The following is a 27,206-nucleotide window of genomic DNA, read 5'->3' as shown; positions in this document are numbered from 1 at the left end:
GTGTGTTCAGTGGCACAGTGTGAGAGCGCCGGGCTGCAATGTGTTCAGTAGTTCAGTGGTTAATTCAGTTTTAAAGATTCAGCAGCTGCTGCATATTTTGCGACTGCTGGACTGCAGTGTGGGAGTAAACTCCAAGACGAGTGGGGGGGGGGGGAAGACCAATTACACCGAGCCGTGGCGAAGTTACACTGCCAAAAATAAAGATTTTGTTTTTGTAACACGGCTTGTCAGTTCAGTGGCGTCGTTTCCAGTAGCTCCGTGGTTTTTTCAGTGCGCGATCGGCAGTCTGCGGTACAAAAGATACAAGCGCCTCCTCACACTCTCCGCTACAATCTCACAAGGAGGCCGGGCGCTCCGGCGCGCTTGGCGGTCTTCCAGATCGGAGAGACGCGGCTGTGCAAAGAGTATCTGAGGTCAGTGCGCTTTCGCAATGTCGTCTGATTGCTGTAAATACCGTGAGCAACGCGAGCAGAGAGGGACCGAGACAGGGATAAAGTCGCACAGACGATTAGCTCGGAGCAACCTTACGGTCTCGACTCAAGGCAGGTAAACGGGAACGATTTGTGAAAAAGATATAGGACTAAGTAAACACAGACTCCTAGCTCATCTTAGAAGCCCGGACATAAGAAATAAAAAAAGAATAAAACGTTTCGTATGTCAATGCCCTCGGAAAGGTGTAAACAAGTCTATGTTTATGTACAGGGCCACCCTTTCTGTTGAAAAACGCATCAAAGCCCAGTAATCTAAATATATAAATCACCCAGGCAGACATGCACCTGACTCTACTGTATTCCTCTTGCAAAGACCACATCTTGCATGGACGTCCAAAAGCGTCACTGAAAACGTAACAAGCGTTTCGCAAAAAAATTACACAACGTCAGAATGACAAAAATGACAAAAGAAATTAAAAATAAGTTCTGTGTATTTCTCAGCGGCAGCCAGAATATTTTAGGTAAAAACAATTAATGAAGGACACCCGCCTTCTCACATTTAACCACTCGAGATTAGCAACAGAAACAAGTCTGGTAACAAACTTGAGAGTTGTGACGTTTTCTAAACCGCCGGATTCCCCACAAACACACAGCAGCATCATTAACAAAAAAAGTAAGAGACATTCAAATAAACTTCGAAAAACTGATTTCAATTCTGTCCTCTCCAATAGTTGGAACTGTAACAAAAAAAATGCTCCCCAGTTCAGCTCGTTGCGTTCTCCCAAGATGTGTTTTTCAAGGACTACAGCAAAGCGACAGGGCATGTTATATAGACAGAGACGGAGTGATACATCACCTGGTTAAACAGCGTGGCCTAAATTCCTAGAACCAGCTGCCTCGCCGGCTTTTGAGGAAATAATATTCCAAGAAACAGCAAGAGCTCAATTCTGAGAACCCAAGTAGCGGCGCGTCACACTCTCGCCAGCCGTAGGGGTGCCCCTACTTTCTTGTCACGGCAGATCAGCGTTAAAGTGTTTCTGTTTTTCATTTTCACCCAAAGTTTGTAATAATAGCTGAATTGAAAGCGACTCACGCCTATCGGCAAAAGACAAGTATATTTCGGGGAAAGTTTCTTAATCCCCTTCACCCTTAAGCACCCCTCTCTTCACTTTGTGTAGTACAACCTGCTTAAAATGAATGTCACATGTCCCTCCCCGGGTAAACACGCTGATCTCAGCGCAATTTCTCAGAAGCGTGTTGGCAGAGGTTGATGTAATTTTAAACTCTCAGTGCTTTTATTCGGGGGTCGGCTGGCGTTTCTCGTACAGTTCGGGGGTCTTTCGGGGAAATTTTGGATCTTGGTACTACGGAACTTGGGTGTCAGTGTATTTTTAGTGAAGCGTGGGTTGTGTGGTGGTTTGTGTGTGTGTGCGCTCGCCGTGGGGAAGGTGAAAGTAAGCAGATAGATTTCTCTTCTTGTTCTCGTAATGACTAGTCAACCGGCGTGTGCGGCTTCCAGCAATATCATCGAAATTTAATTTCACCTGGATTCACCTGGTTGGTATCCACACATGATATCCAAAAGACGCCTTTTTCCCCCATAAGAAGAAGTAAACAGATTTTAAGCAAAACCCTTGGTTTTTAGTACTATAAATTAGAAACAAACTCCTGACAGTGCTAATTCACAATCGTGAAGGATCAAGGGATTTAGAAGAACAAGGGTTCTCTTGCAAAACGTTTAGAAATACTGAGCCATATTGCAGTTGACGGAACTGTCAATGGCGCATTTTCAAAGCTGTAATATTCAAGTTCTGTAACAGGTGCTAATTCATCCACCTTTTCTGTAAAACACACACACAGTTAATTTGGGGTTCAGCGGTTCGATCTTGTGAGGTTCAGACCTATTTTAATGAGGTGATATTGCAGATGGTTTCGCGTTTATTTCATGGTGACAATGGAGTAAACGAGTCGTCAGCGGCTGGGTTACTGGTGCTCCCAGGACTGTTTATATCAGAGAATATACGTAGATCACAATCTGTCTTTGAAAATACATGTTAACTATACTTGCGATAAAGTACAACAGCAAATTTACTTGCTCCACAGTTTGCAATTTGTTATTGTACCAGTTGTCAGATTTTGTGTGAACAGAGTGTGTCGAATAATCGTCTGGTATAACAGTCGGTCTGTGCAACAAAAGGCGGAGATGTCCAGACTTGGCAGGACGTGCTCTCAGTCAGCAGGGCGGCCCCGAGAGCAGAGCTCTGGAGCTGCTTACACCCGGGGTGCACAGGGACCGGCTGCTGGGGTCTCCTCTGACCCCTCGCTTGTTCTGCATGAAGAGTCCCGCCTCCCCCACGGCGGGCCTAACGTAATGAGCCATGCCTTTTCCCCAGATTCAGAGGACTCGATCAATAACGGAGCGTTGGTCTTTGGGCGAGTGCGATGAGTGGTGTGTGCTCAGTGAGGAGGGAGTGTGCAGTTATCGAGGCTCAGGGTGATCGTGGGCCAGGAAGCTGACAGGTTCTCGTAAGCTTTGCAAAATCCGGTGGGAAGGACGTGTAATGACTGATGTATGGGTTGACGTCTTTTATGTCATGTTATATTGATTTTTCGTGTAGTGTTTGTATGTTTTTTTGTAAGCCTCTCTGTTTGTAAAACATCCCATGCCTTCAAAACAATTTTCTGATAAATCGGGCAATAAAGTATAATCGTATATAGCTATTCAGTTCGGTTTAACACCCTATATGGCTTCGGTTATATCCTTCATGATGCTACAAAAAAAAAAAACTTAAGCCTGTTTATGAATTTCTTTCTTCTATGTAAAGCTCATTTTTGGCGCACGGGGCAGCTACACCCTCGGCCTGTCAGTGTCCAGAGTAGCAACCCATCTCGACCACAGAACCACGTCTCAGGGCGGTGACGCAATTGGAAAACGGTGACGAAATAGGCCTGGAAAGTAGAGGCAGGATCCTTAAAAAAACTTTCAAAGTCGGGGTAGAAAAAAAAGGAGAGAAGTTTTATTTATATCGTTTATATTGTAAGCCCTGCGGTTGAAAAACGATAAGACGGAGTAGGTGTCGGGTTAGTGTCTGGAGAACGTTTAGTGAAACGTGCCGGGGAAAATAAAACTCGTTTTAGAATTGGCGTTTAGTAAGTTGCTGATCTTAACTTGTCATGTGGGGGGAAATCGCTCTTTTTTTTAAAAAAATCCAACATCTAGTCTTGGTCAGTTATGAATAAACAATGCACTTCAAAAACTAAATCAGTTTATTGGAATCGGGCAATGCAAATGCAAACTAGCTGATCCAAAAACACCGAATAACTGCCCTATTGAAAGCTTTTTCATGTTGACCCAAATGATTGAAAGACAGAGGAGGCAATATCGTGTATATCTTTCTTTTGCAGAGAAATAATAAAGAAGTCGGAGAACGAAAAGGAGGGACTTGTTTTTTAAGGTAAGACTTTCAAAATGATTAACTGTTGTTACGGCTGGTTAGCAGAAACGCTTCCCGTTGCTGCTAAAAAAAATAATTTATTGACAGAAGACGTGGACTAGATGCATAGACCCAGTCACGTAGTCGTGTGCCTTTACGACGCGCAAGAAAGTGTAAATATTGCAACGAAAAACAGCCCCGGCGGGTCAGAGCGCAACTGGTTGAATCAATTTGAAAAACACTGGTAATCGAGCGCAGCCTTGGGCTCGACTCTTTATTACAATCACATCGATATTTTCTCCCTTGTCAGCTGTGCCCAAAGAGGCGGTTTCTATGTTTGTATGCTTAACTCATTTTCAAAGCAAGTTTAGTATTATTACTGCTTTGAACTTAACTCGCCTTTTACATAATGAGATTGCGTTGGGCCTAGCTGACGCCGGGCTCGAGTGTGCCTGCGTGGTCGGTGTCTGCGTGTGGTCGTGCGGCGAGGCGAGCCTGCTTGGCTGTAGCGATTCACATTTCCTGATATTACTAAAAGGGCAGTGAGGCGCTGATATTATATTTAGGAACCGTTGGTTTTCATCATAAACACGTTTCTGACTGAATCGTAGACCTTAGTGGAGTGAAGTGCCGAGATTATATTTAGGGCACATAGGTTTTAGGATAAACAAGTTTCTGATTTTAAACGTAGACTTTAGTGGAGACGGCCGTGGGAGTAGTTTACACATTTTCAGTCTAGTAAGATGGGAATTTCCTTCGCTATTGTCGGTTTATAAACTTGATAGATTCGCCATATAGTAATCTCCCGATTTGGTTAAAGAAATTAAGCACTGACAGCTTTGTGTTCATTTTGATATCTGGGGAAGTCTATTTAATTAGTAACCTTTTGTTCACCTGTTGGTAATGTTTACTGCATGCTAATCTTAACTAATGTTAAGTCATCTTACAAAAGAACATGGATTCTTGTAAAAGAAACTTATCCTTTCATATACTTTAATACTGTTAATTAAATGCCACATTTGACTGTGCTGTAGACACTGCTAGAGCCACTGCTGTCCCTCTGCTCTCACACTCACCCTGAATTCACCAGCACACACACACACTGTCACACCTGACTGTACTGGAGACACTGCTAGAGCCACTGCTGTCCCTCTCCTCTCACACTTACCCTGAATTCACCAGCGCACACACACTGTCACACCTGACAATTCCCACATTTTGGCAGAATTCTCTTCTTGTTTTAACCTCATTAAGGTTAACAAGGCACACTTTTAAATTGGCACTCAATTCTGTAGAAATCTCACCAGCAAGGTCAAACACCGAAGCAAGTGCTGACAAAGTACAGCTCCTGTTGGCTGCTGAGATGCTCAGGTGGGTGATGTACTGCAGTAAACAAAACTGCCTTTCAGGCTCATTGTCTGCCCATAACAGCAGCAATCACACAATCAGACCTACTTCTCAAACTGTGTCCATCCTGATCCACTGCATTGCATAGCTGTAGTGCAACTAGTCCTTAATTGTCAAATTCTTGCTGCACATTATCAAAACACTGAGTACCAGTTGGCAGTAAATTCCTGTAATGATGCACATTGGAGGAGCCACATTATGTGACTGACACTGATATTGTGAATCCTGTACCCGTTGTCAGATTTAGGTACTGCTTACACGTGGTATGCTCTGCCAGAAGCACTGCTAAGACCTAATCCCTTACCTTAGAGGCAGAGTGAAGACAGGCAGAGGGCGAGAGATCAGATTGCAAGGTGCCCTCTCTCTGAATGCGCTCGTCACACAGGACTGCATTAACGCTCATGTCGGCCTGGAGAGAGATGGAGAGGGCATCGCAGGGAAGGTGTAAGCCGATCGGGCCTGGAAATAGATTTGCTAGGGGCCGTCCGCTCAGGAACTGTGTTCCCTTTAGAGGCCTGTCGCTTGGAAACTGGGGTAATGAGGCTTTGGGGGCAGGAGTCCTCGAGCACCCAGGGAGGGATCCCAGCAGGAAGGGCAGGGGAGTGCAGTGGGCACAGCTAAGGTACTGCGCGCCTGCCGACTTGCAGCTCCGAGTTGCTCTTGAGAAGCCGGCTTCGTGTGCAGGAGGGCGCACTGTCTGTGCTCTGACGGGGAAAAAAAAAGTCATCAGGCGGGACTGACAGTCGAGGCGCCGGTGGCAGTGGCAGAGGGAGGGGAAGCCTGTCCTGAACCGGGCCTGACCCCTCAGATTTTCCCCGAACCCTCCTCCCCAGAGGAAGAGGTGTGGACAGCCACACCATCCACCATCCCTCCTTCCAAACAGTGCTGACGAGGCAGTTCTTATTGTTGTGAGGTCTCTCTGACTGGCCCTTTGAAGCTCAGTTGTGGTGGATGATGCCTTAGAAGAGCCACAGAAGCAGAGCTACTCAGTGCCCCCCCCACCTCCCACCTCGCCCTGGTTCCCAGACTTCAGGACCAGGGGGACGAGAGCCACGATGTTCGGCGTACATCCAGTGGAGCGTCTTGTTGGTAGGGATGAAGAGGGAGGGAGACCGTGAATTTCCCCTTGTGCAAAAATGGACCCGATCCAGTATTTTCACGGGGGGACACGGTGATCGTTTGACAGCCCTGTTGCTAGTGGAGACGCCAAGGTAACCAGTCTTCCCCGCCGACGAGGTGTCAGAGTCGATGGTTTAGTGGGATGCGCCCACGGAGCTGGTTACTGGTCCTATGGCAGCCTGCTATGGATCTGCTGTGTTTGTGCTGTATCTGTACCTCGTGTCCTGCAAAAGGGTTTGATTGAAATGCGCGGATGCTCCCATGCGGTCTCGCGGTAGAAGCGCAGGAAAACGAGGAGGGGTCGCGGTGGGCTCCCGCGGCCGCGGGTGGATGGGCGCTGACTCAGCGCTGGCGCTGTTGCTGTTGTCCCGTCAGTCCGAAGTCTGAGGCGATATCGCAGCCGAGCGTGGAGCCGTCCAAGGTCGCTGCTCTGGCGCGCCGCCGGTTTGCCGGGGGGGTTCCTGGCGCTGGTCTCGGGGTCGCCTGGCCGGCATGGGACGCCGGGTGGGGGGGGAGGGGGACGAGGGTGGCACTGTCCAGCGCTTGGACGCTCAGCTGTGTCCAAAGGAGTGCAGAAGCGACTTCATCGCATCTAAAAATCGCAATGAAGACACAAGAAACACTGCAGTTCGAAAAACCCTGAGACAGACCTTCGTTCTTGTTTTTTGTAACACTGCTCTATATCGGTGCCACCTTAAGATAATCGAGACGGTCTGTGTAACAACAATGAACGCTGAGCTCCCTTGTCTGTCGCTTGTAGTTTAAAGCAGAGCTGACCAGCCTTTCTGAACGGGGGTCCATTTCCAGTGCTACTGTGCCCCCCCAGGACCATTACTCCTTAGGTTTTGGCCAGGATTCTGAAGCAGAGTGTTGATTTTGGATGAACCCACAGTATTTTCCCCTGTGATTTAACTTCTGATAAGAGAAAACGGTTTTAAAGAAAAAAAGTTTTTCGTGAAAACAAAACTCTTCCTCCCTCGTTAACAGTGGATGATGTCAGGGCCCACTTGGCTGCCCCCGAGGACTCTGGCAAGCCCAGAGCGGCCAATCGCCTCTGTCTCCAGCGCCAGTCCGGCCTTCTACAGACCGCCCAAAAAGGTTGCCGCGGAAACCAATTCCAAATACGGCCACTTCGACCAGAACAGTGGAGGGGGAGTCGGCATGGCAACCAGATACATGGCGACGGGGCCTACAGGTGAGCTAGATCTTTCATTCCTTTCATAAGGTATGTAGCACCGTCAGACAATGAGAAGCTCCACAAATTAAAAGTGATATACAGTACCATCTGAAGCAGCCATGAGAAGAAGCAGTATCTTCCTAGATCATGGCATTTTCAATACACAATTTTGTTTTTAAAAAGGAAACTGCTTTTATTTCAGTAGACCCTAATTTCGATATCCAGACTATCAACTTGGCTCAGTGCTACACTGATAATACACCGGCAGAAAATGGCCAAACACAAACCAGACCACTGATTTAAAATGGAAAACAGGAGGAATACCTTTACACAGAGGGTGGTGGGGGTATGGAACAAACTATCCAGACATGTAGTTTAAAGCCAGTACACTTACTTCTTTGTACAAGCAGCTGGATGATGAGATCCTCTGATTGATTAGTAAGGAACTAGCAAGAGAGCTGGGTGGGCCAGATGGCTTCCTCTCATTTGTAAACTTTTTTTGCCTGTATCGTGTGGACTCTGCAGCGTCAGGCTGTTGCTCCTTTGAAAAGTAGAGCCCTGCTCTCGTTGCCAACACGGCTGGTTCCAGGGGTCCCCCTGCAAGCAGAGCGAGGTCCTGTCAGAGTTCAGTTTCAAATGCTTTCTGTTCAGATTTATTTTTCCAACCACCTGCCATTTTATAAATAGGGATTAGAAGTCAATGAGTCTCCCTTGGGTCAATTTATAGTAAAAGGTGTTAGCTGCCTGCTGCATTTAGGAGAATTTTGGTCACTTTGAGCTTTAATGATCGTAAAAGTGTGATTATTGCGCACTACTTTATCCCCTTTCTGTTGAAAAGAATATTTGTCCAGATGTGTTGTTTAAATCCTAGCATAAACAAACCCTCCACTGTTTAAACAATGCTGATATGGGAACTGTTTCAGAGGCTGTGTTGCTGTGATCAGCATCTCCTGCAAACTCTGCTTTAGGGCTGAAGAGCCTAGACGTCGGTAAGCTTCTTCTAGCTCAGCACAGGAACTGGCTTTTTGCTGAGTTTCAAGGGATTGCTCCATATCTCCAAAATCAACAAGAAACCAAAGCGCTCTGTGCTTGGGGAACTGTTTTCTCGACATGTTAAAACAGGTTTATATGGGAGCGATACCCTATGATCCGGGACACAGTGTGCGACTACACGTCTCTTTGTGGTACCCAGCTGGGATCCAGCCCACTGCAGAGAGCAGGGCGATCTCTCCTGCTTGGGTACGAGCTCACTTGCTTCCAGTCTTGTTCCCGAAAGCACTGTTGACAAGGATGCGGAGCACTTTGTCATCTGAGAAATTTCACCAATGGCTTTTCGGTGCCGTGAGGGACGTGTGGGTGTGTCTCGGCAGGTGGGATGATGCCTCACAAGCACCAGGAGGACCCTGGGCCAACGGCCTTCTGCCCACTCTCCCCCCAGTCAGGAGACCACTACTACCCATCATCCTCTGCAGGCAAAGAGGAGAGACCTTCTTGGAGCTCCCAGATGAGTGCTTTTGACCTTCAGGTAGGAGACAAAGCAGTTTGGACATGGAGGTAAATGGGGAGAGATGTGTCAAAGCAGTACTGTACTTATTGTCAATATATGCACGGCTGTGGAAAGTCTTGGGCATGTTGGACACAATTAGGCATCTTACATCTGTGTGATATGCATATGAATAATCTTCTCAAAACGTCCATATGTGATTTCTGCTATTACTGTTGTTGTTTTTACTTTGACTGTTAAAAGTAGAGCTTGGTGTGGGTTGCAAGAGACCAAGTTTGTCATTTAGCAATCTGTTGTTCACATTGATCAATGCCTTTTTTGAGTTCTCCCAAACGTCATCACAGTAGCTCAAGGTGCACAAGCAGCCAATGTGAAGTGTTCTAGCTAGTCAAATCACTTTTGCCAATCCAATACGATTGACTTACTGTCCGGTGCTTACCATTAACGTCACAGGTTCCAACACACATCTGTAAAGATGTAACATTTTTGTGATACACGCTAACCCTTTCTGAAGATCATCACAGAATTGTTTCTGCCGTAAGAAGAAAATGTATTGAGTGGAAAGAGCTGAACAGTGCGGAATGTCTCAGACTTTTGCGCTACAAGGTTCGGTTTTCTTCTTCTGTGTGTCTCCATTCCACACTTAAAAGAGCTATTTTTATGTTGGGTACGAAGCACATATTTCTAGTAACGTTTTTTTTTAATCTGGTCGGTCTAGCTCAATCTGTCTACCTTGTACAGGTGTGTCAGGAGGAATGGGCAAACATTGCTGTATCTAGGCCTGCTACATCGGTATAGACCTCTCCTGGCAGAATTATGGCTGTAACTCATGGAAAAGATGCTTCCAGCTATGTACTAACTTGGGAGTGTGTACAATTATCCCGCCCTTTTCTGTAGGTTTTTGTCTGCAGCGAAGTTTCAGAATATTTCAGCTTTTGTTTTTCACCCAGAGGGGGTGTGTTAGGATGTTTAAATAAAGGTAAAATAAATCCTTTTTTTTTCAGGCAGTTAGGCCACAAACTGTGTTACTTTGGAAAAGTTTAGTGTAGACATTCTGTAGACACTATACCTTATTGAAAGATAAGCTTATATTGCCCATATTTGTGTTATTAATATATAATCTCTTTCAAGTTAAACATCAGAACTTCAGAATTTAGTTTGCAAATCTGTTATTACAAATATATGTAAATATATATAATAACTTAGGTTTGTGAAAGCATTAAACAGGTTGGTGAGTAAAATGACTAAACTGCTATTTAAAGTCCAGTGTAACGGGGTCTTGACGACACATCTCAAAGCAGATCTGAAAGAAAATCTCGCTCTTGCATCCTGCAGTCACGTGCCTCCGACAGACAGGGGGCGCCACTGTCCAGCATCGACGCAGAGATCGACTCTCTCACCAGCATGCTGGTCAACATGGAGAGTCACCCCCAGACCTCCCGGTCACAGGTGAATGAGCCCCCTCCCTCTCATCAGTGAATGGTTCACATTCATGCGACCACAAGAGGGCGCTGGAGTCACTGACCATGTGTTATAATGTGTAAATAAAGACACAGGCTGGGGCAGAAGTGACTTCTAGATATGAATTGGAACTAGGCTGGTGTCTCACCGCAATAATGCCATGCTTGAAAAATTTAAAGGATAAAAGTAATTTGAGCATCACCATAAATGGACTGACTAATGATATTTATTTTTGTAATTAGCCAAATTAAGTAGTGAAAACCTGGGAAATTTAAGTTTGTGAAGGCATTAAACAAGCTGAGGAGTAGAAAGATCTACTCACCAAACGCCCTGTTGGCTTAACTAAGAGCTCAGAGTGATCGCCTGTCTGCATTTACACCTGAAGGGAGAGAGTGATCACCTGTGCACGATTTCCTTTCAAAACCGTGAGTGCAAATCCGGTCAGTAAAATAAAAAGGCTTGTTGATACGCGGTATCAACAAGCCAGTGACTCAGACGGTAGTTCCGCCAGTGACTCAGTGGGCGTCACCCTGGGAAAATGACAGAAACACATTCCCATTGGTTTGGTGCTTGGAAAACGTCTCTGCGAAACCGGTTGGTTTGAAGGTGTAGTTAGAAACAACAAGGGATTGCAAAACGAACAAATAGTAATAAGAGCACTAGGCCAAAAAAGGAGAGGTAAACTCAGCTGATGCACTGCACATGGGTGGAGACTGTGGGGAAGGGTTGTAAATACTGAGAACGGGACACGCAGAGGGGTGAGGGAGTCTGGAACAAGCTGGAGCGTCTTCAGTGAAACGGCCAGGTGAGATTGTTGGATCAGTAAGCGACAGAGCTGCGTGTCCTGCCCCTGTTCTCATGATCTGCGTTTCCGTTGCAGGTGTACGACAACATGCCTTACGCCAAGCAGCAGGCAGACCGCTACAAGCCCACAATGCAGCCAGGCGCCTCTGCGCAGGGCAAGCCGACACCTGCCTACCACCACGCTTCGGCGCAGTACCACCGCGCGCCCCAGTATGCCAGCGGCTCGCCTGTCTCTTCCAGCCAATCCCCCCAGTCCTCCCAGTACAGCCCCGGCAGTGCCCAGCAGGCCTACCCTTACTCCTCTCAGGGCGCGAAGCCGTACCCCCAGCCCGTGCCGGCCTCCTACACCACCGCCTCCACCCCCACGGGGCCCCGATTCAGCATCCAGGTCAAGACCGCGCAGCCCGTCAGCACCTATTCCCAGACTGGTCGGCAGGCCGAGCAGGCCTATGCCCCTTCCCCGCCCCGGCAGCCGGCCTCCCGCCCGCTGCAGGAGCGCAATCCCGGCTATCCTGACCCGGGACAGGCCTGGTACCGCCCCCCACCACCGCTGCAGCCCCGGGACGAGCAGGAGAGTGGCTACAGAGGGGGGGCGCCCTCAGCCGCCGTCCCTCGAGCCAGTCAGACCAGCCTGCCCACGAGAAGCCCAGAGGCCCTGCCCCCAGCCCCAAATCAGGGCTACCAGCAGCACAAGGTAGGATGATAATAATAGTTAATAATAATATTACACTTCTACAGCGCTTTTCTGGACACTCCACTCAGAGTGCTTTACAGTTAATGGGGAATCCCACTGTCACCACCAGTGTGCAGCCCCACCTGGATGATGCGCCAGTACTCTCCCCACACACCAGCTCTCAGTGGGGAAGAGAACAGAGTGATGAAGCCAGTTCAGAGATGGGGATTATTAGGAGGCCATGATTGATAAAGGCCAGGGGGAAATTTGGCTAGGATGTCGGAATAACACCCCTACTGTTTTCAAGAAAAGCCCTGGGATTTTTAATGACCACCGAAGGTCAGGGCCTTGGTTTTACGTCTCATCTGAAGGACTGCACAGTTCCTATACTGGGGCATTTGGAGCCACACAGACCGCAGGGTGAGCACCCCCTTCTGGTCCCACTAACACTTCTTCCAGCAGCAGCCTCAGCTTTCCCAGGAGGTCTCCCATCCAGGTACTGGACAGGCTCTCAGATGCTGAGCTTCATTGGGGCTGCCAGGTTTAGGGTGATATAGCTGCTGCCTAAACAAAGGACACGTGCTCAGGGTCTGAGGAGGGGAGAAGTGACTTCTGGAAGTGTGTCACCTTGTCCTGCCTTTGTATAATCACACCGTCTGGCGGTGATGGCGGCTTTCTTTTCAATCTCTATCCTCTCCACCAGGGGGCGATAACCCGGCCAGAGGAGGAGCTGGACCGGCTGACCAAGAAGCTGGTATACGATATGAATCACCCTCCAGCAGAGGAGTACTTCGGTAGGGTACCGTGACAGGCCAGGAGAGAGGCATGGGGGCAGTGGGGAGGGGGCCATTATTTAAATTGTGATACATAATCGTGACCAATCCCGCCACAGCCCCCCGTGCGCAGCTGTGTGTACCTGACGGGAACGGGAACTGCCTCCTAATTCTGTCTTTCTCTCTCTCTCTCTGGCCCCGGCCGCCTCGCTGTCGCCCCCTGCAGGCCGCTGCGCGCGCTGCGGGGAGAACGTGCTGGGAGACGGCACGGGCTGCGTGGCCATGGAGCAGGTGTTCCACGTGGACTGCTTTAGCTGCATCACCTGCCACACCCGCCTGAGGGGGCAGCCCTTCTACGCCGTGGACAAGAAGAGCTACTGCGAGAGCTGCTACATCGTGAGTGTGGCGCCAATCGGTCCATCAAGGTTTATTCATCAGTGCACTAACAGTACGGCAGACAGCGCTGTTGTCCGCGAGCTGGTTCAGAGGGATAGAAGACTAGAAGGACAGGAATTTATAGGGATTAGATGGACGGAAAGGAAACAAAATGAGGATGCGCTAAATTGCACAATTGCAATTTACAGTACAGTTACAGATTGTGCGAAAGTAACACAAGGATAGGAGGTATTTAGCGCTGTTCATATGTGTCCTGAGAGTGCAAGTGGCAGAAGGGCGCCGGTGCACCTGTCAGTTCAAGGAGGTAATTGCAGGCATCTGCTGTGGTTGGCTGTTTAGCAGTCTTACTGCCTCCACTAGTGAACCGCAGGAGTGGAACAACAAGATAACAAGAGCTGCCTCCCATCCCCTACACTCCCAGTCTGATGATTCAGATGTAACATTCCTGCTGTTACTCTTTTAAACTCTGATGTACAGGCCCCTTCAGAGCATTGCATTGACAGCATGCCCTGTGCATGCACATAGCTCACCCCCGGGTCTGCTGCACTGTATTGTATGGTATTGCTCCTTGTAGTACATTGATTGTATAGACCTGTAAAATCCACTGGATGTTGATGAGAATTCCTGACGCTTATATAGCGCTTCTATGGACACTCCGCTCAGTGCTTTATACGTAATGAGGACTCCCCTCCACCACCACCAGTGTGTAGCCCCCCCCTGGATGATCCACCAGCTCTCAGTGGGGAGGAGAACAGAGTGGGGAAGCCAGTTCAGAGAGGGGGATTATTAGGAGGCCTTGTCTCGGTGATGCCGGTGGGAAGTGTCTGCTGTGTGCGGACGGTACAGTGGATTCTGACTCTGCCTCTCTCCTCTGCTCCCCGGCTGAGCAGAGCACGCTGGAGCGCTGCTCCAAGTGCCTCCAGCCCGTCCTGGACCGGATCCTGCGGGCCATGGGCAAGGCCTACCACCCCCGCTGCTTCACCTGCGTGGTCTGCGGCCGCTGCCTGGACGGCGTGCCCTTCACCGTGGACGCCACCTCGCAGATCCACTGCATCGAGGACTTCCACCGGTCAGTGACCCCCACGTAGCACCCTAAACAAGCTCGGCGGCGGCTTAATGGCACCAATCTAACAGCTTCTCTTAGGCGCCAGCACTTGGAGACTTGGAAAACCTGCAGATCCACCTGCCCTCCGGGAGCCGGATCTCTGCTTTGAGGCCAGGAGTTAATCGGGTTATAAAAGTGTGGTAGAGCTCCCCCCAGTGGTCAGCCAGGGTCAGCACAAACTCTGATTCGGTTGTGGAGTGCTGTAGCTTCAGTACCTTAATGACTTTTTCACACTCAGCCCAGTCATGAGGTTGCTGTTCTGCTGATGTCGTCACAGATGAGGTCACTTATTGAAGATGCATGTGCTCTCTCTGAACTTGCATTGACCACTCTGATGGTCTGGATCCTCCCCCTTTTCTTTGTACTCGTAGTTTCTTTTAGTGAGCGAGCTGTCCTGTTTGATTTACACCTCACTTCGTCTGTGCTCCTTCTACTCCTTTCCTATCTTAACCTCTTTCTTTCTCTTAACCATCTCTCTCCTCCATCTCGTTCAGGAAGTTTGCCCCGCGCTGCTCGGTGTGCAACCAGGCCATCATGCCTGAGCCGGGCCAGGAGGAGACGGTGCGGATCGTGGCTCTGGACCGCAGCTTCCACGTGAACTGCTACACGTGCGAGGTGAGGGCGTGTCCGGGACCCGGGGAGAGCGCTTGGATCGGCGTGGGCTCGATGCACCAAGAGGCAGGGGGGATGGGGGGGGTGGCCAAGCTCCTTGTTCAGGAGTGCCCCAGATCTGTACGTTACTGACAGGGGGCCTCCCTCTGTGCTTCTCTCACAGGAGTGTGGTCTGCTGCTGTCGTCCGAGGGGGAGGGGCGCGGCTGTTACCCCCTGGACGGGCACATCCTGTGCAAGAGCTGCAGCGCGCGCCGGATTCAGGACCTGTCTGCCAAAATATCCACCGACTGCTGACCTCCCACTATTATCCTCCCCACCCCACTCCACCCCACCCCCCCACAACGGCAGAGTCGTGGCTCGAGCCTCCTGCTCTCAGAACCACATGGATCAGGACCCCAGTCGTCCCCCAGCCCCCGCCCCCTGAAACTGCACAGCTGAACCGGGCTCAACCGCGACGCGTGTGCCATGTGCAGGGATCTGCCGGATCCTGTGTCGAGGCTGCGGATTCTCGGGAGAGAGACACCTCTGCAGACTCCTGGTAGAAGCTCTGTGATCGGATAAGTGGCGCTGGCTGTGTCCCGTGTGAGGCTCTTACACCGGCATTTCTCTGTGTCCTACAACTGTCCCCCCCTCCGGGGCATGTAAATAACCCCCTGCCGCTTTTCCCTACCATATGGAAAGGGGGGATCGAAAACATTTCGCCTCCCCCGGCGTTCGACAGACTGTGTGCCAGGAGGCTGAGCTCTCATCCCGGCGCTGCTCCCTGGAGCCGGGCATCTCGCGGCAGGGCCTCGGAGCCGCGGGATCTTCTTTCCGGTTTTCTTTCTGGCCTGACCTCGGAACGAGCTGGATCATTCCTGATCTGAACCGGGCTTCACCACCACCGCTGTTTTTCAGCCCTCTCGTACCTGAGCAGGGCTGTGGCAGGCCAGGAGCCCTGGAAACCCTGCTGTCGCCCCTCCTCTCCGATCCCGGAGCAGCGGGGCAGGTCGGGTGCACTGGTGGGACGTCCTGAGCTGCTGATGGGGATTTGGAGGGGGGCAGCAGAGGGGAGGAAAGGCACACCAGGAGAGTCCACTGCCCTGGGTGGCTTCTGTTAACGGGATAGTAGAGTATGGGGGAGACTGGGTGAGTGGTGTTGGCTGGGGGTGGACGCCTTACTTTTCTGCTTGGATCTGGATCGGGACTCTCCTGCCAGGGCAGGAGGCTCCTCTGGCTGTCAGATGGGCAATGCCCTGTTCCGGAAGCAGTCGGCCGTGGAGCGAGAGAGCTTCGAGAAGGGCCCAGGTCCCTGATCCCCGTCTTCCTGCCTGCCTGTCCGACCCTCCCTCCGTCCATCCGTCTGTCCACCTCCGAACCTGTGGGGCCTGGGGTCCCCATCGCACGCGGCAGGCAGCCCGAAGACGGTGAAGCTCTGCCCCACGCCTGCTGCCTCCTGGATGAAATGACTGGTCCCCGCAAGGGGCCGTGTACCCTGAAAGGCGCTCGGGGTGGGTGTGGGGGGTTTTGTGAAGGTACGACGGCAGCGAATAGGTACCGATTTGTTTTATAGCTCGCCCGGGGCATATTCTCTTATAGCCAACCACAGCTGCATGGAATTTAACAAGGTACTGTACGGTCGGTTAATTATCTCTTATACAGCATGTCATGCTATATCGATTGGGGACAGTGGGTGCATTTACGATAAGGGATGTTTTTCTTTTCTAATTTGATTTAACCTGCTAGAAATGCATTAGAAGATGGATCTTAACTGAAGGATTTTGCTCAGCCATCTGCTGGGTGGTGGATGGTGGGTGGAAAAACAGGTCAATTTCTTAATATGTTTTTATTCCTTGTACTCTGAATAGCTGGTGATCTGAGCTGGTTTCAGCTTGGCATTGGAAGTGCCATCATCCCCATCCGATGGCAATGGTAAAGTTGACAAGTAAGAGCCAGTCTGATTTAAGATGTTACATTAGATAGAGGCCTGCTAACGGTGAAGACAGGTTGTGTGCAAATAGCCAAGACTTAGGCAGTATTGTTTCACCTCATGTACTATTGAATGTATAATGAAGTAGGAGACTGAACAGCTTTATCACACAATGCTGGTCAAGCCTGGGGGTTGCAGGTTCAAGTCCAGGGGATGCCAGTAGGCCTGTGGGGTTCTCAAGATGCTGTGAAGGTATTGGAAATATCTCAGCACTTGGTTTCTCTCCTTTAAAGTGTTACGTAGATCAAACTGAACCACTGTCACTGATGTTCCTGGGAAAACTTCACGGATGATGTTTAACGTTACAGAAGCACAATTAATTTAAAGAGTAATGGAGCCTATCTTGCAAATATTAACATTAAAGGGGGGGCAAAAGCCCTTTTTAAAAAACAAAAAATGGTGTGGTGTTGGTCATCGAACAGTGGATGCAGCTGTGTTCTTGGTCATATGGGATTTAGCAATTCTGTAGTAAAGTCAGAGCTGCAGGTAGGACTCCAGTCCAGCTAGGCTGCAGTTCAGCAGGCTCTATTGGTCTCTTAAAATTGACCCTTCCCTATTGTATTTTCTCAGTTTTATTCAGTCTTTTCTTAAGTGATCCATTTAATTGTTTAAGGTAATTAATTCATTGTTTTTATTGTCCTAAACTGTGAAAGGAGCTCACCATTTCCACCACAAATTAAGTCTCACGTCCCTCATGAGGACCAGAACCTCTGAGGTCTTACTTGAAAACATTGGGGAAGGATAGAATTGGTTCTGTCAGTCCATTAATTAGTTTAGCCATGTAAGTAATTATGGAAACCAGGTATTTCACTTCTTCTTTCCCACTTTGAGCTCTTAATTCCCTTATTTGAATTACTCAATTAGTGCCTGGGACCATTACACCCGGTCCTTCATGCCAGTGGTGAGGTGTAGCTGAATACTGAGCCTTGCGATATGATCTAGTAGTCAGTGTTCAGTTATATACTGTCCAAGCAAAACATTAGATAATAGTGTACTTTAGAAGAGAGACCAGAGCCCTTCAGAGTAGTAGGAACGGCCCAGTATGCTTGATTTGTAGGGGCTGTGAAATAGTATTAAATCGGGTCTTTTTCACCCCTGTGCACTGCACTCTTGGACAGATGGCTAATACAAGTTGCTTCACCCTAAAACTTGGCGCACATGCCACAGGTGGGTAGATGAAGGCAACAGCAGACCTGGCTAATATGTCAATTCAGATACGCTCAAGGATTGCAAAATACTTGGTGGTACTGTAACTCCACAGCCAGTTGGAAATGGTGATGCATTACACAGGGCTAGCCAGAGCTTGTGCCTCTGTGGCAGCATGCTGCTTGTGGAGTCCATGCTTCACCATCCTGCCCCTTTGTGGAGGGGTTAGGCACATGGTTACAATGTCAGTCCATCATCTAGTCCAGGAGTGGGAAGCTCCAAGCCTCAGGGTGCCCAGGGTCCTCTGGCTTACTAATCTTATGTCACAGCAATAATCAAGTATACTTACATTTGGATAAGATGTCTGAATCACCTTTTTAAGACCTGAATCAGCTCTAAAATCAAAAGTGCCTGTAGAACCTGCGGGATTCCTGCCAGCAGGGACTGGAGCAGGTGGCCTTGATCAGAAACAGGCATGTGATGCTAAGAGGGGAGCTCCTCATTGGTGTGAAAAGAGCACACAGTTGTTGGTTAATAAAGACATGTTTGGCAGTCACCCAGTTTTCTGTGTGTGTGTGTGTGAGCTTTCTGTTTGCTTGCTTTCCTCAACAGCATCTGAAGCCCAGAAGGAAGAGGTCCTGTCTGATATGAGGAAGGCCAGCCCCTAAGACGCAGAAAGAGATCAGTAACGGCTCTCTGAACAGCAGGTGGTTGCTAAAAGGGATCACCCATTCTCCTTGCAACCAAGCTAGAAGTTGTCTAAGGCTCACAGAAAAGACTGCGTTATAGTACTGACTTTCGCACCTGCTTCTCCAAGATTCTTTGTCTTCTAGGTTTGGTTCCCACTGTACTCTTAATCAGTTAGGCTCATCGATCACTAGCTGAGTAAGCCCTTTTTTCAGGGATCAAGAAGCTAGACAGGATTTCCATGAAATCTGTTTCTACTTCTGCAAAAGAGTTAGGAGTTCCTGTCGATGTATCATTTATACCTTCGGTGAAAGTGGATCAAAGTCAGTGATTAAATGACCTGTTAATTTAATCCTCATTTACAGCCACTGGTACGTTTAGCTTCCTGTATTTACATTTAATTTAAAAAATCTGAAGCTGCCTTCAATTTAAATCTCCCCCTGCTCTCTTAATAAAGAAAGACAAGAATTTAAGAACTTCTAGAATTCACCTGCTGTCCCTCTAGTCCAATGGTTCCCAGTCCTGGTGACCCATACACACCTGCTGGTTTTTCTTTCCCTCCCACCTTCATGAGATAACTGAAGCCTTACTTGATCGAAGAAGATGCATCAAATGAATATTTGCGTTTTGTTTATAGGCACAAGTTTGGGATTTTATTTCACTTACGAAACACAACAGTTAAAGCTCTGACATGGGAACAAAAAGTTCACATTAATCTTATGATTATTAGGTCAATGAAGGATTTGATGGGATTTCAGTGAGGGCACGGCTAGAACAAAATCCAACAGGTGTGTGGGTCACCTGGACCAGGATTGGGAACCACTGCTGTAGGAAAATACACCCCGCAATCCGTACCCCCCAGTGTGAATACAGGAAATTAAACTGAGGGATGAACAATCTGATACCCTTAAAGAAGACTGAGGCAGACGTTCTCCTGCCTCTGGAAGTCCTCTAGTCCTCCATCATCCTTTCCCAATCCTGTCCTCTCATAATGTCATCGCCTGCTCTGTCCTGCCCTATATTGTCCTGTACTTTCCCACCCCACCTTGTTCAATCCTGTCTGTCCTTCTCCACCCTATCCTGTGGAGGCAGCCACTATCCCTAATTTCGCCAAGATCTCCTACTTTATGTTCCAGTTCCCCCACGGCAAATCCGTGGAATGGCCGGCGGAGCGACTCCATTGCAGGGGTGGGGGGTGAGACGCAACAGGGAAGAGTTTGCAATGAAAAGAGACGCACTGGCACGGAACAGCAGAGCCACAGCCGGGTTTTAATCGAAAGATGGGGTCCAACAGGTGCAGGAGGCTGTCCTCTGCACGTGGTGTTGGGATCCATTCCCGTTTGTGCATGTGTAAGAGGTATAACACACGTCTACATCTACACGTACAATTTACTGGCCGCCTAAGCCGAGGGGCGAGGTGGGAAGGAGCGGTCCTGCAGAGATGGGTGGGGGATGTGCACACAGAGGGGTCAACACGAGGTGAAGGTCTTCCAGAAGAAATTTCGGCAGCCGGCTTTCCGCTCGCGCTGCGCCAGGGGCAGCTGCCGGGGCACATCGCTCCGGATCCCGGCGTCTTCGGCCGAGCCGGGTGGGATTTCGTTCTCGGCTCTGAGGAGGTCTGAGAAGATCTTCAGGAGCAGCATCCGGGAGAGGTCCTGGGGAGTGAGAACGGAGGGTTAAGCAATCGGGGCAGGAAAAGCCGGGTCGTTTCTAGGCTGGGTTGTCAATGTCTGAGAATGTGCAGAATTATAACGTCTGTTCTTGGCCAAACTCAGAGGTGAATAAGGCAATCACAAACCCCAACTACTAGCCCTGTATCTGCAGAGGATTGCCTCCAGTTCTCATTCTGAAGCACTGCTGTGTCTGCAGACTTTCAATCCAGCCGAGAATTTTACAATCTGGACGAGCTCTTTATTGGCTTAGCCAACATGAGAACATCACTTAATACACACTGGCCCTCCAGCACTCGAACTGGAGATTCCAGGCAGTGGGTAGTTTGTAGTTTCCCCGATTACTACAACTCTAAAAAAGGATGGAGAGCCTGCATGATGACCTGCTGTATGTAAAGACAGCCAGTGTAAAAGTGAAAACATGGAGACGGATCTCCACCACTAAGCATGCATGTACAGGGCATGTCAGAGAGTCGGGGAGAATGAGAATCAATCAATCAAGGTTTATTTATCAATGCACGAACAGAGCATACAGCGGTGTTGTCGGCAATGAAATGTTTTATCCGTGAGCTGGTAAAGAGGGATAGAAGAGTAGAAGGACAGATGTTTTTAGGGATTAGGTTGGGATTACGATACAATAGATTATACAATTGCTATTTACAATACAATTAAAGATTGTGCGAAAGTAACACCAGGATAGGAGGTATTTAGTGCTGTTCATGTGTCCTGAGAGTGCAATGTGACAGGAGGGCACCGGTGCACCTGTCAGTTCAAGTAGGTTGCCTATTTGCCAGTGGCCAGAGAGAAAGGAGAGATCATGCATCTGTGCATGCAGATGGTCTTACAGACCAAGCAGGATCTTGCACGCTCAGAGTACAGGCACTGTACAGCCAGCATCCCGACACAAGAGAGCCACTCACACACAAACAGAGGAAGCCTTATCAGTGCCAGATTCTCATCGGATTCACCTTAAGAAAGAGTTGATGAAGGGATAACCAGGTGATGCTATTGTTAAAACAGGTTTAAGTGCCAGTGGATTCCCGATTCAACTCCGTCTTGCTATTGTGTCTACTGTGTGCCACCCGGTACCAGAGATAGCAAACTTATTATGGAAGCCGTCGCAGAAATTTGCATGGTAGATGTTGAGTTTTCCAGTGACGGACGGACCCGAGCATGCACTACACTTGATTTTAGCCAAAAGACCAAGAAGCGATCGACCGAAAGACCCAGGCGAGCATATAGACACCTACCTCCTTTCCTTCAGGAACCTCTGCTCGGAGCAGGTCAGCCAGCCTGTCCCTCTGCGGCACTCCACTGACCCGGGCCAGCAAGACGGAAACAGAGAGAGCCACCAGGAGCACCTGCAGCTGAGAGCACAGCATCATCTCCTCTAAGTGCTGAGGGTCTTGCAGTGAGATGGTTGATATAAACCCTGAAGGAAAATCAATGAACTGAGGCTGGGTGATCTGTGCAAGATATTTATCCCCTATTCCAGGTGTGGAACTAAGGGTGATTGAAGGACTGTTGAGGCAGCCAATCGGAACCTGCGGGTGTGGCTTAGAGCAGGATGATGTCATTGAGCTCCACCCCCCATCAATTCACAAACTCAGCTCCACGTTCTAGTTGTAACCGGGAGAGTAAAACACGGGACAGGGCAAATATTCTATTTTACTACAACTGTTAGTCCTTTTCTCTTCACCACCAACTGGTTTCAGTATAGTCCTGCTCTGCTGCAGGGGTGGATACCTGAAAGACCCCTGCAAACTATTTCCATCACTCAGGGAGAGGGCTGTGGAGATATGGGATCAAGCTGCCAACTATGTTTGCTGAAACCGATTACTTCAAGAAGCTGGTAGATGAGAGCCTGCTAACACACAACTCCTCCATCTTATTAGTACCTCAATAATACTGTACAGCTGTGACCATAATTTTGGAATTCTTTTCACATGCATTCCAGGTAAGGCATTAGATCATGGGATTTTTTTTTATTGTCTAGCAGTTTATTTCATTTTTGGTTTTGCTCTCTGCAGACTTATGTTTCAAACCCATGCTTAGTGAATAGGTAACCATATGTTGCCTGCATGTACTTGGGAAGTTGCTGATCAAAGTAAAACTGATGAAGTCAGCCCATTGGTGCTTTTGGTGCAGTTAGAACAGGCTACGCCTGAAGTACTTCAAATTGCAGTCTTGTTTACACCCCTGTGTACCTGCATGCATCAGTTAGCCTATCTGCACTGACTCCTTGTCTTGGAACTTCTCTGCTGTGCTGTGCTCTGAAGTCCATTCTAATCAGAGGCTATGGCAGATGGGTTGTAATTAAGTCTAACAGGTTTGTGTGGTGGAATAGCTGCCTCTCAGTGGGTGTGACCTTTCGCTGTCCCCCTGTGTCCAAGATGAGAAGTGACTCAAATGTTAATTAGCCAGCCCCCTCCTCCCCACCCCCGTCTCTTCCCCCAAATTTCCGGATTTGCTCTCTTGTGACATGACTGTTTAGAGGAGGAGAGTGCACTGACTAGCCTTGATCTGAAGGCAGGAGGGGGGGCACTGATCAGCCCTGATCTGTAGGCAGGAGGAGAGTGCACTGACTATCCCTTGTCTGAAAGCAGGAGGAGAGTGCACTGACTAGCCCTTGTCTGAAGGCAGGAGGAGAGTGCACTGACTAGCCCTTGTCTGAAGGCAGGAGGAAAGGGCACTGACCAGCCCTTATCTGGAGGCAGAAACAGAACAGCCTTGTTCAGAAACAGTTTTTTAAAAGGTCGCTATAACTTCACCACGTTGCTCTTTCCTGACCCCCAAGACACTGTGTTAAAGTGAAGTGTCTCCTGTTTCCAAACCTAAATGCACCTGATCCTAATGTCTGTTGGCAGACTCCGGCCAGTACTGTCTGGTCTATAGCACAGCTCAGCCTGTACTTTGTGTCCTGACCCAGTTGAGTCACAGTAGCCTTAGTTACCTGCCAGCTCATTGTATTCTGAATGGTTCCAACATTAGACTTGCAGTGCAGGCCTCTGTTCTAAAACATCGCTGGAGTTTCAATAATGCACATATCTCTCGTCTAAAACTCCCTACATATGTGGGTCCTTCAGTGCCAGGGTTGTACCCCTGGGGTACCACACAAGGGACTCGGTGCTCCGCAGTGCAGTTCAGAGTGTGAGGACCCCCCCTCACTTCCCCACCACCGTCTACCTCACTCTCAGGAAGAGCTAAGCTTGCTCTTTGTTCCAGTGAGTTATTAATCGCGGGGCTTCATGCCGCCTTGGGCTGCGATTAACATTTTAATGAGAGACGAGCTGTCAGACCGGGTGCCATGCTGGGCGCCCAGAAATCGGCCATGTCCGGGGGCGCGGGCACCCACATCCTGCCCCCGGTAAAGGTCACTCATCTCACTGCAGCTGCTGGAGGAGGGTTAGGTGCCAGGAGCCCTGCAGCAGCTGCAGCTGATCTGTTCCATTTGGACCTACTGCACGTCCCAATCCGGGGTGTCCAGGGAAGTTCCCCATAGCTCTGCACTTAGAAAGCTAGATGTTGACCTGATCGGCTGAGAGTAGGCGGGGGGAATGAAGTCCAGCAGAGACAAGAACACACAGAACAAGAAGGAGAAGCACAAAAGGGTGCCGTTTTTTAAGTGTTTGTTTCCTACGGATTCAGGGCAACAGAGGGAAGCGCATGAAGTCTGGCTTCCAGTTCATCAACATCGTGAAAGGCGCTACCCCAGGCCATCAGTGAACTTCTCCAAGGACAGCGTCCACACAAAGACATGGGGACGAGAGGGACAATCGAGCCAGGAACACCCAGGACAGAATAGGGGTAACATTGCTTCAAGCACCCATCAAATCCAGACTCTACACCTTCTTCTCCAGAAAGGCTTTTACTTAATTGATGTCTGTGTCTACCCCCATTGAATCTTCTACTGCATTTTAAACCCTTGTTTTTAATTATTAACAGAGTTATGACACTGTTATCTCCTCATATTGTTCTTTTCCTATTGTCAAACTGTTTGAGAATCTACTTTCAAAGGTGCTGTATAAATAAAGTGTATTATTATTATTATGCAAAGGAAATTGGGCTAATAGGTTTTACAAGTAATAGTAATAGCAAACACAACGTTTCAGCTGTGAAGCCTTCTTCAGGTATGAATGTGAACCGAAACATTGTCTTTTCTCTCTTCTCTTTTCAGCATGGAATAAACCTGTTACTTGTTCCTTTGCAGACTACGTGTGCTGACGCAGCTCCCCACCTGAACTACTTTATTATCAATATTGTTATTAGCATCATCATCATCAACCTTGTGCTGCTGGAAGCCCTGATTTGGGGCTGGGGGCAGGCTGGGCTGACTGGCTCAAGGGATGGCGGCAGAGGGCACCCCCCCCTGTGTACCCACTATCCTGCTTGTCCCGGAGCTGCAGGCTGGTCCTGGGTCAGGATAGCCAGGGCTTGATTGGGATGGACAGGCAAACTGCTGGCTTTATTATTATTATTATACAGAAAACTGCAGGATTTCAGAACCACATGCATTGCCAACCAGGTGAAACTGACGTTTTGGGACTTGATAAGGACCTCCTGGACCATTTATTTCATTTAAAAATGCAGTATGTTCTCTGAGAATGTAGAAACTACAAGTCTGCAAATGGACGCAAAGGCATGGTAACTTCGTCTTATGCCCCTTGTAGGGCCTGATGCAGATGCTCAAGCAGAATGTTGTATCTACACACGGTGGCACTGTGGCTTAAGATCAGCGCCTGTGGCTGGAAGGTTGCCGGTTCAAATTCCACGGCCGGCAGAGGAATCCTACTCCGTTGGGCCCCCGAGCAAGGACCTGAACCCCAACTGCTCCAGGGGTGCCGTATAAATGGCTGACCCTGCTCTCTGACCCCAAGCTTCTCTCTCCCTGTCTGTATCTCTCATGGAGAGCAAGCTGGGGTATGTGAAAAGACAAATTCCTAATGCAAGAAATTGTATATGGCTAATCTTATATTATCTTACCCAGTGCTCATGGGAAAATTCCACTCGTTCGGGGGCCGGGGGTGGGAGCTGGATTGGTCCAGCAACAGGGGTGGGTTCCTTCCGTTATCTTGTCACATCTATTCAGCTTGCAAAGTTTTTTTGGAAGCAGTTTTATTTCTCCACTGGAATGTTAGCGCCCCCCAAAAAAGTGAGCCGAATAAACTGGGGGAGAGTGTCTAACAGGCTGTCTGGTGAAGTTACGCTAATAAGAAAGCTCCTTTAAGGTCGGGAACTCGTCAGCCCAAAACGAAAGCAGTGAACTAGTCATGCTAATTAAAAACAAATTAATTAAGATCGACAAGGCTGTGGCTGATGACATTTAGACCCCAGCAGGTGATGGCTGCTCTCACAATAGCTAAGCGTGTTGCTCACTGATCTTTTAATTATCCCACCCATGTAAGTGTAAGAGAGGAGGAATATACCAATTCTATAGACAGCCAAGGGGCTTGCCACAGTGTATCTGTAGGGTGCCTTAAACCAAAATACCAGACCTTTCCCTGGTTAAAAAGTTAAGTATTAAGTGTTAAGTGTTGTGGTCATGTTTTAGTTGAACCAGGCTATATAACACACCACCACTCATCCATTTTCAGACTTTGAAAGGGGGGAGCTGGAGTCTATCCTGGTAAGCAATGAGAGAAAGGCAGGGTACACCCTGGAAGGGACACCAGTCCATCACAGGGCACACGGACACAAACGTATGCGCTCCAACCTAGGGCCAATTTTCCCAGAAGCCAATTAACTCATCGGCATGTCTGGACTGTGAGAGGAAAGTGTAGCACCAAGGAGGATTTTTTTTTTAAGTTGTGTGTTATTTAACTTTTTGTTGTTATTGCTGCTGTTCTGTGTCTCTGTTTTTGGTGATTCCTTCAATGTCTTTGTATTGGAGCATACATGCAAATAAGCATTTCATTGCACTTCTGCATAGGACAATAAACTGAACTGAACTCCACATGCACACGGGGAAAACATGCAAGCTCCACACAGATCGCACCCCAGGTCCAGAATTGAACCCAGGGCCCCAGCACTGCAAGGCAGCGATGCTAACCCCCTTCACCACTGTGCAATCCTCTCACATTCGTAAATACTTAATAAAAACTGCACAACATGAGATAATATGTTACATCAATTTGTACTATTGATACGTCCTCTACTGACTCGTAGACCATTATGCATATGTGTCTAGGGAACCACATTTAATTCAATGTTTTTACATCTTGTCACCACTGGCGATGTTTTTTTAAAGCCGGACAGTCTCGCTTCATCTCAGCATCGTCTAGACGCCTAATGCACACCAGCTGCCCAATGGACGCTAAACAACAAACAAGAAATAAAGTCAGAAACAGATGCCAAAACGTGCAATTCGGCATTAACAATTTATCCTGTGCATTCATTAGAACGAAGTCGTTTTGGGATTTAACCGGTTAAGACACCAGTCCACTCAGACGGTTTTTACAGATAATGTTCACGCAACTCTGGATGTTGATAGGTTGGTCTTCAAACGCTGACCAATCACTTTTGAAAACTGCCTGCCTATGACGTTTTGTCCAGCCCACCCCGATTGGCTGGCTGATTTGGTTTATGGCCAACCATGAGTCACTCTCCGATAAAGTTGCACGTATCTTAAAGAGGATGAAGTTGGTGTTTCAATGTTTTTTTTCCCACGATTTAAGGTTGATGCTAAGCTTTCTAGGTATGGAATTAAAAGAAACGTTTCAAAATTCCCTGTGATATTAGCTCATTTAGAAACACACACCTTCAGGAAGGCATGAGAAATTTTCCTGTCACATCTAAATTTACAGTAAGAACATAAATTAGCAATCGACGCAACTTTGA

The 27,206-nt window shown here is 48.5% G+C and overlaps 3 protein-coding genes across 17 annotated transcripts in view; 1 reads left to right on the top strand and 2 right to left on the bottom strand.

Annotated features, from left to right (window-relative positions):
- The window catches only part of bcl6b (BCL6B transcription repressor), a 30,093-nt gene extending 22,797 nt beyond the window's left edge, over positions 1-7,296 (bottom strand). Inside the window, exon 1 of one of the 3 annotated variants that reach the window (XM_006627369.3) lies at positions 5,577-7,296. In XM_006627369.3, the coding sequence (XP_006627432.3) occupies positions 5,577-5,999 (423 nt within the window). In that variant the 5' untranslated portion in view covers positions 6,000-7,296. Of the gene's footprint in view, positions 1-1,287; positions 1,377-5,576 lie in introns of those variants that run through there. The other 2 variants (XM_015340562.2, XM_015340561.2) reach the window with 2 other exon arrangements.
- trip6 (thyroid hormone receptor interactor 6) lies at positions 198-18,568 on the top strand. 13 transcript variants are annotated; one of them, XM_069186650.1, is made up of 11 exons: positions 198-413; positions 3,837-3,886; positions 7,379-7,586; positions 8,939-9,093; positions 10,408-10,521; positions 11,414-12,031; positions 12,714-12,804; positions 13,010-13,179; positions 14,070-14,248; positions 14,779-14,899; positions 15,060-18,568. In XM_069186650.1, the coding sequence occupies exons 3-11, from the start codon at positions 7,382-7,384 to the stop codon at positions 15,189-15,191; spliced, it is 1,785 nt and encodes a 594-aa protein (XP_069042751.1). In that variant the 5' UTR covers positions 198-413; positions 3,837-3,886; positions 7,379-7,381; the 3' UTR covers positions 15,192-18,568. The 13 variants fall into 13 exon arrangements, with proteins under 13 accessions (XP_069042751.1, XP_069042754.1, XP_069042756.1 ...); XM_069186653.1 differs by lacking the exon at positions 198-413 and adding an exon at positions 1,697-1,988; XM_069186655.1 differs by lacking the exon at positions 198-413 and adding an exon at positions 2,009-2,799.
- A 1,105-nt stretch (positions 18,569-19,673) lies between these two features.
- Positions 19,674-21,797, bottom strand: sst5 (somatostatin 5). The gene is made up of 2 exons (XM_006627348.3): positions 21,620-21,797; positions 19,674-20,354 (listed from the first exon to the last, which is right to left on the bottom strand). The coding sequence occupies exons 1-2, from the start codon at positions 21,752-21,754 to the stop codon at positions 20,169-20,171; spliced, it is 321 nt and encodes a 106-aa protein (XP_006627411.3). The 5' UTR covers positions 21,755-21,797; the 3' UTR covers positions 19,674-20,168.
- Positions 21,798-27,206: the final 5,409 nt, after the last annotated feature.

Source organism: Lepisosteus oculatus, chromosome 3 (assembly GCF_040954835.1).
Source record: "Lepisosteus oculatus isolate fLepOcu1 chromosome 3, fLepOcu1.hap2, whole genome shotgun sequence".
Taxonomy (NCBI): domain Eukaryota; kingdom Metazoa; phylum Chordata; class Actinopteri; order Semionotiformes; family Lepisosteidae; genus Lepisosteus; species Lepisosteus oculatus.
Note: the sequence above shows the minus strand (reverse complement) of the source record. Positions and strands in the feature narration are given on the sequence as shown.

Bases quoted from the DNA above. Each gene is read 5' to 3' on its own strand.
- trip6 (XM_069186650.1), top strand. From the start codon at position 7,382: ATGATGTCAGGGCCCACTTGGCTGCCCCCGAGGACTCTGGCAAGCCCA. The intron at 7,587-8,938 runs GTGAGCTAGATC...GTGTCTCGGCAG, and splicing joins CATGGCGACGGGGCCTACAG to GTGGGATGATGCCTCACAAG. The intron at 9,094-10,407 runs GTAGGAGACAAA...TGCATCCTGCAG, and splicing joins TGAGTGCTTTTGACCTTCAG to TCACGTGCCTCCGACAGACA.
- sst5 (XM_006627348.3), bottom strand. From the start codon at position 21,754: ATGATGCTGTGCTCTCAGCTGCAGGTGCTCCTGGTGGCTCTCTCTGTT. The intron at 20,355-21,619 runs GTAGGTGTCTAT...CTCACTCCCCAG, and splicing joins AGGTTCCTGAAGGAAAGGAG to GACCTCTCCCGGATGCTGCT.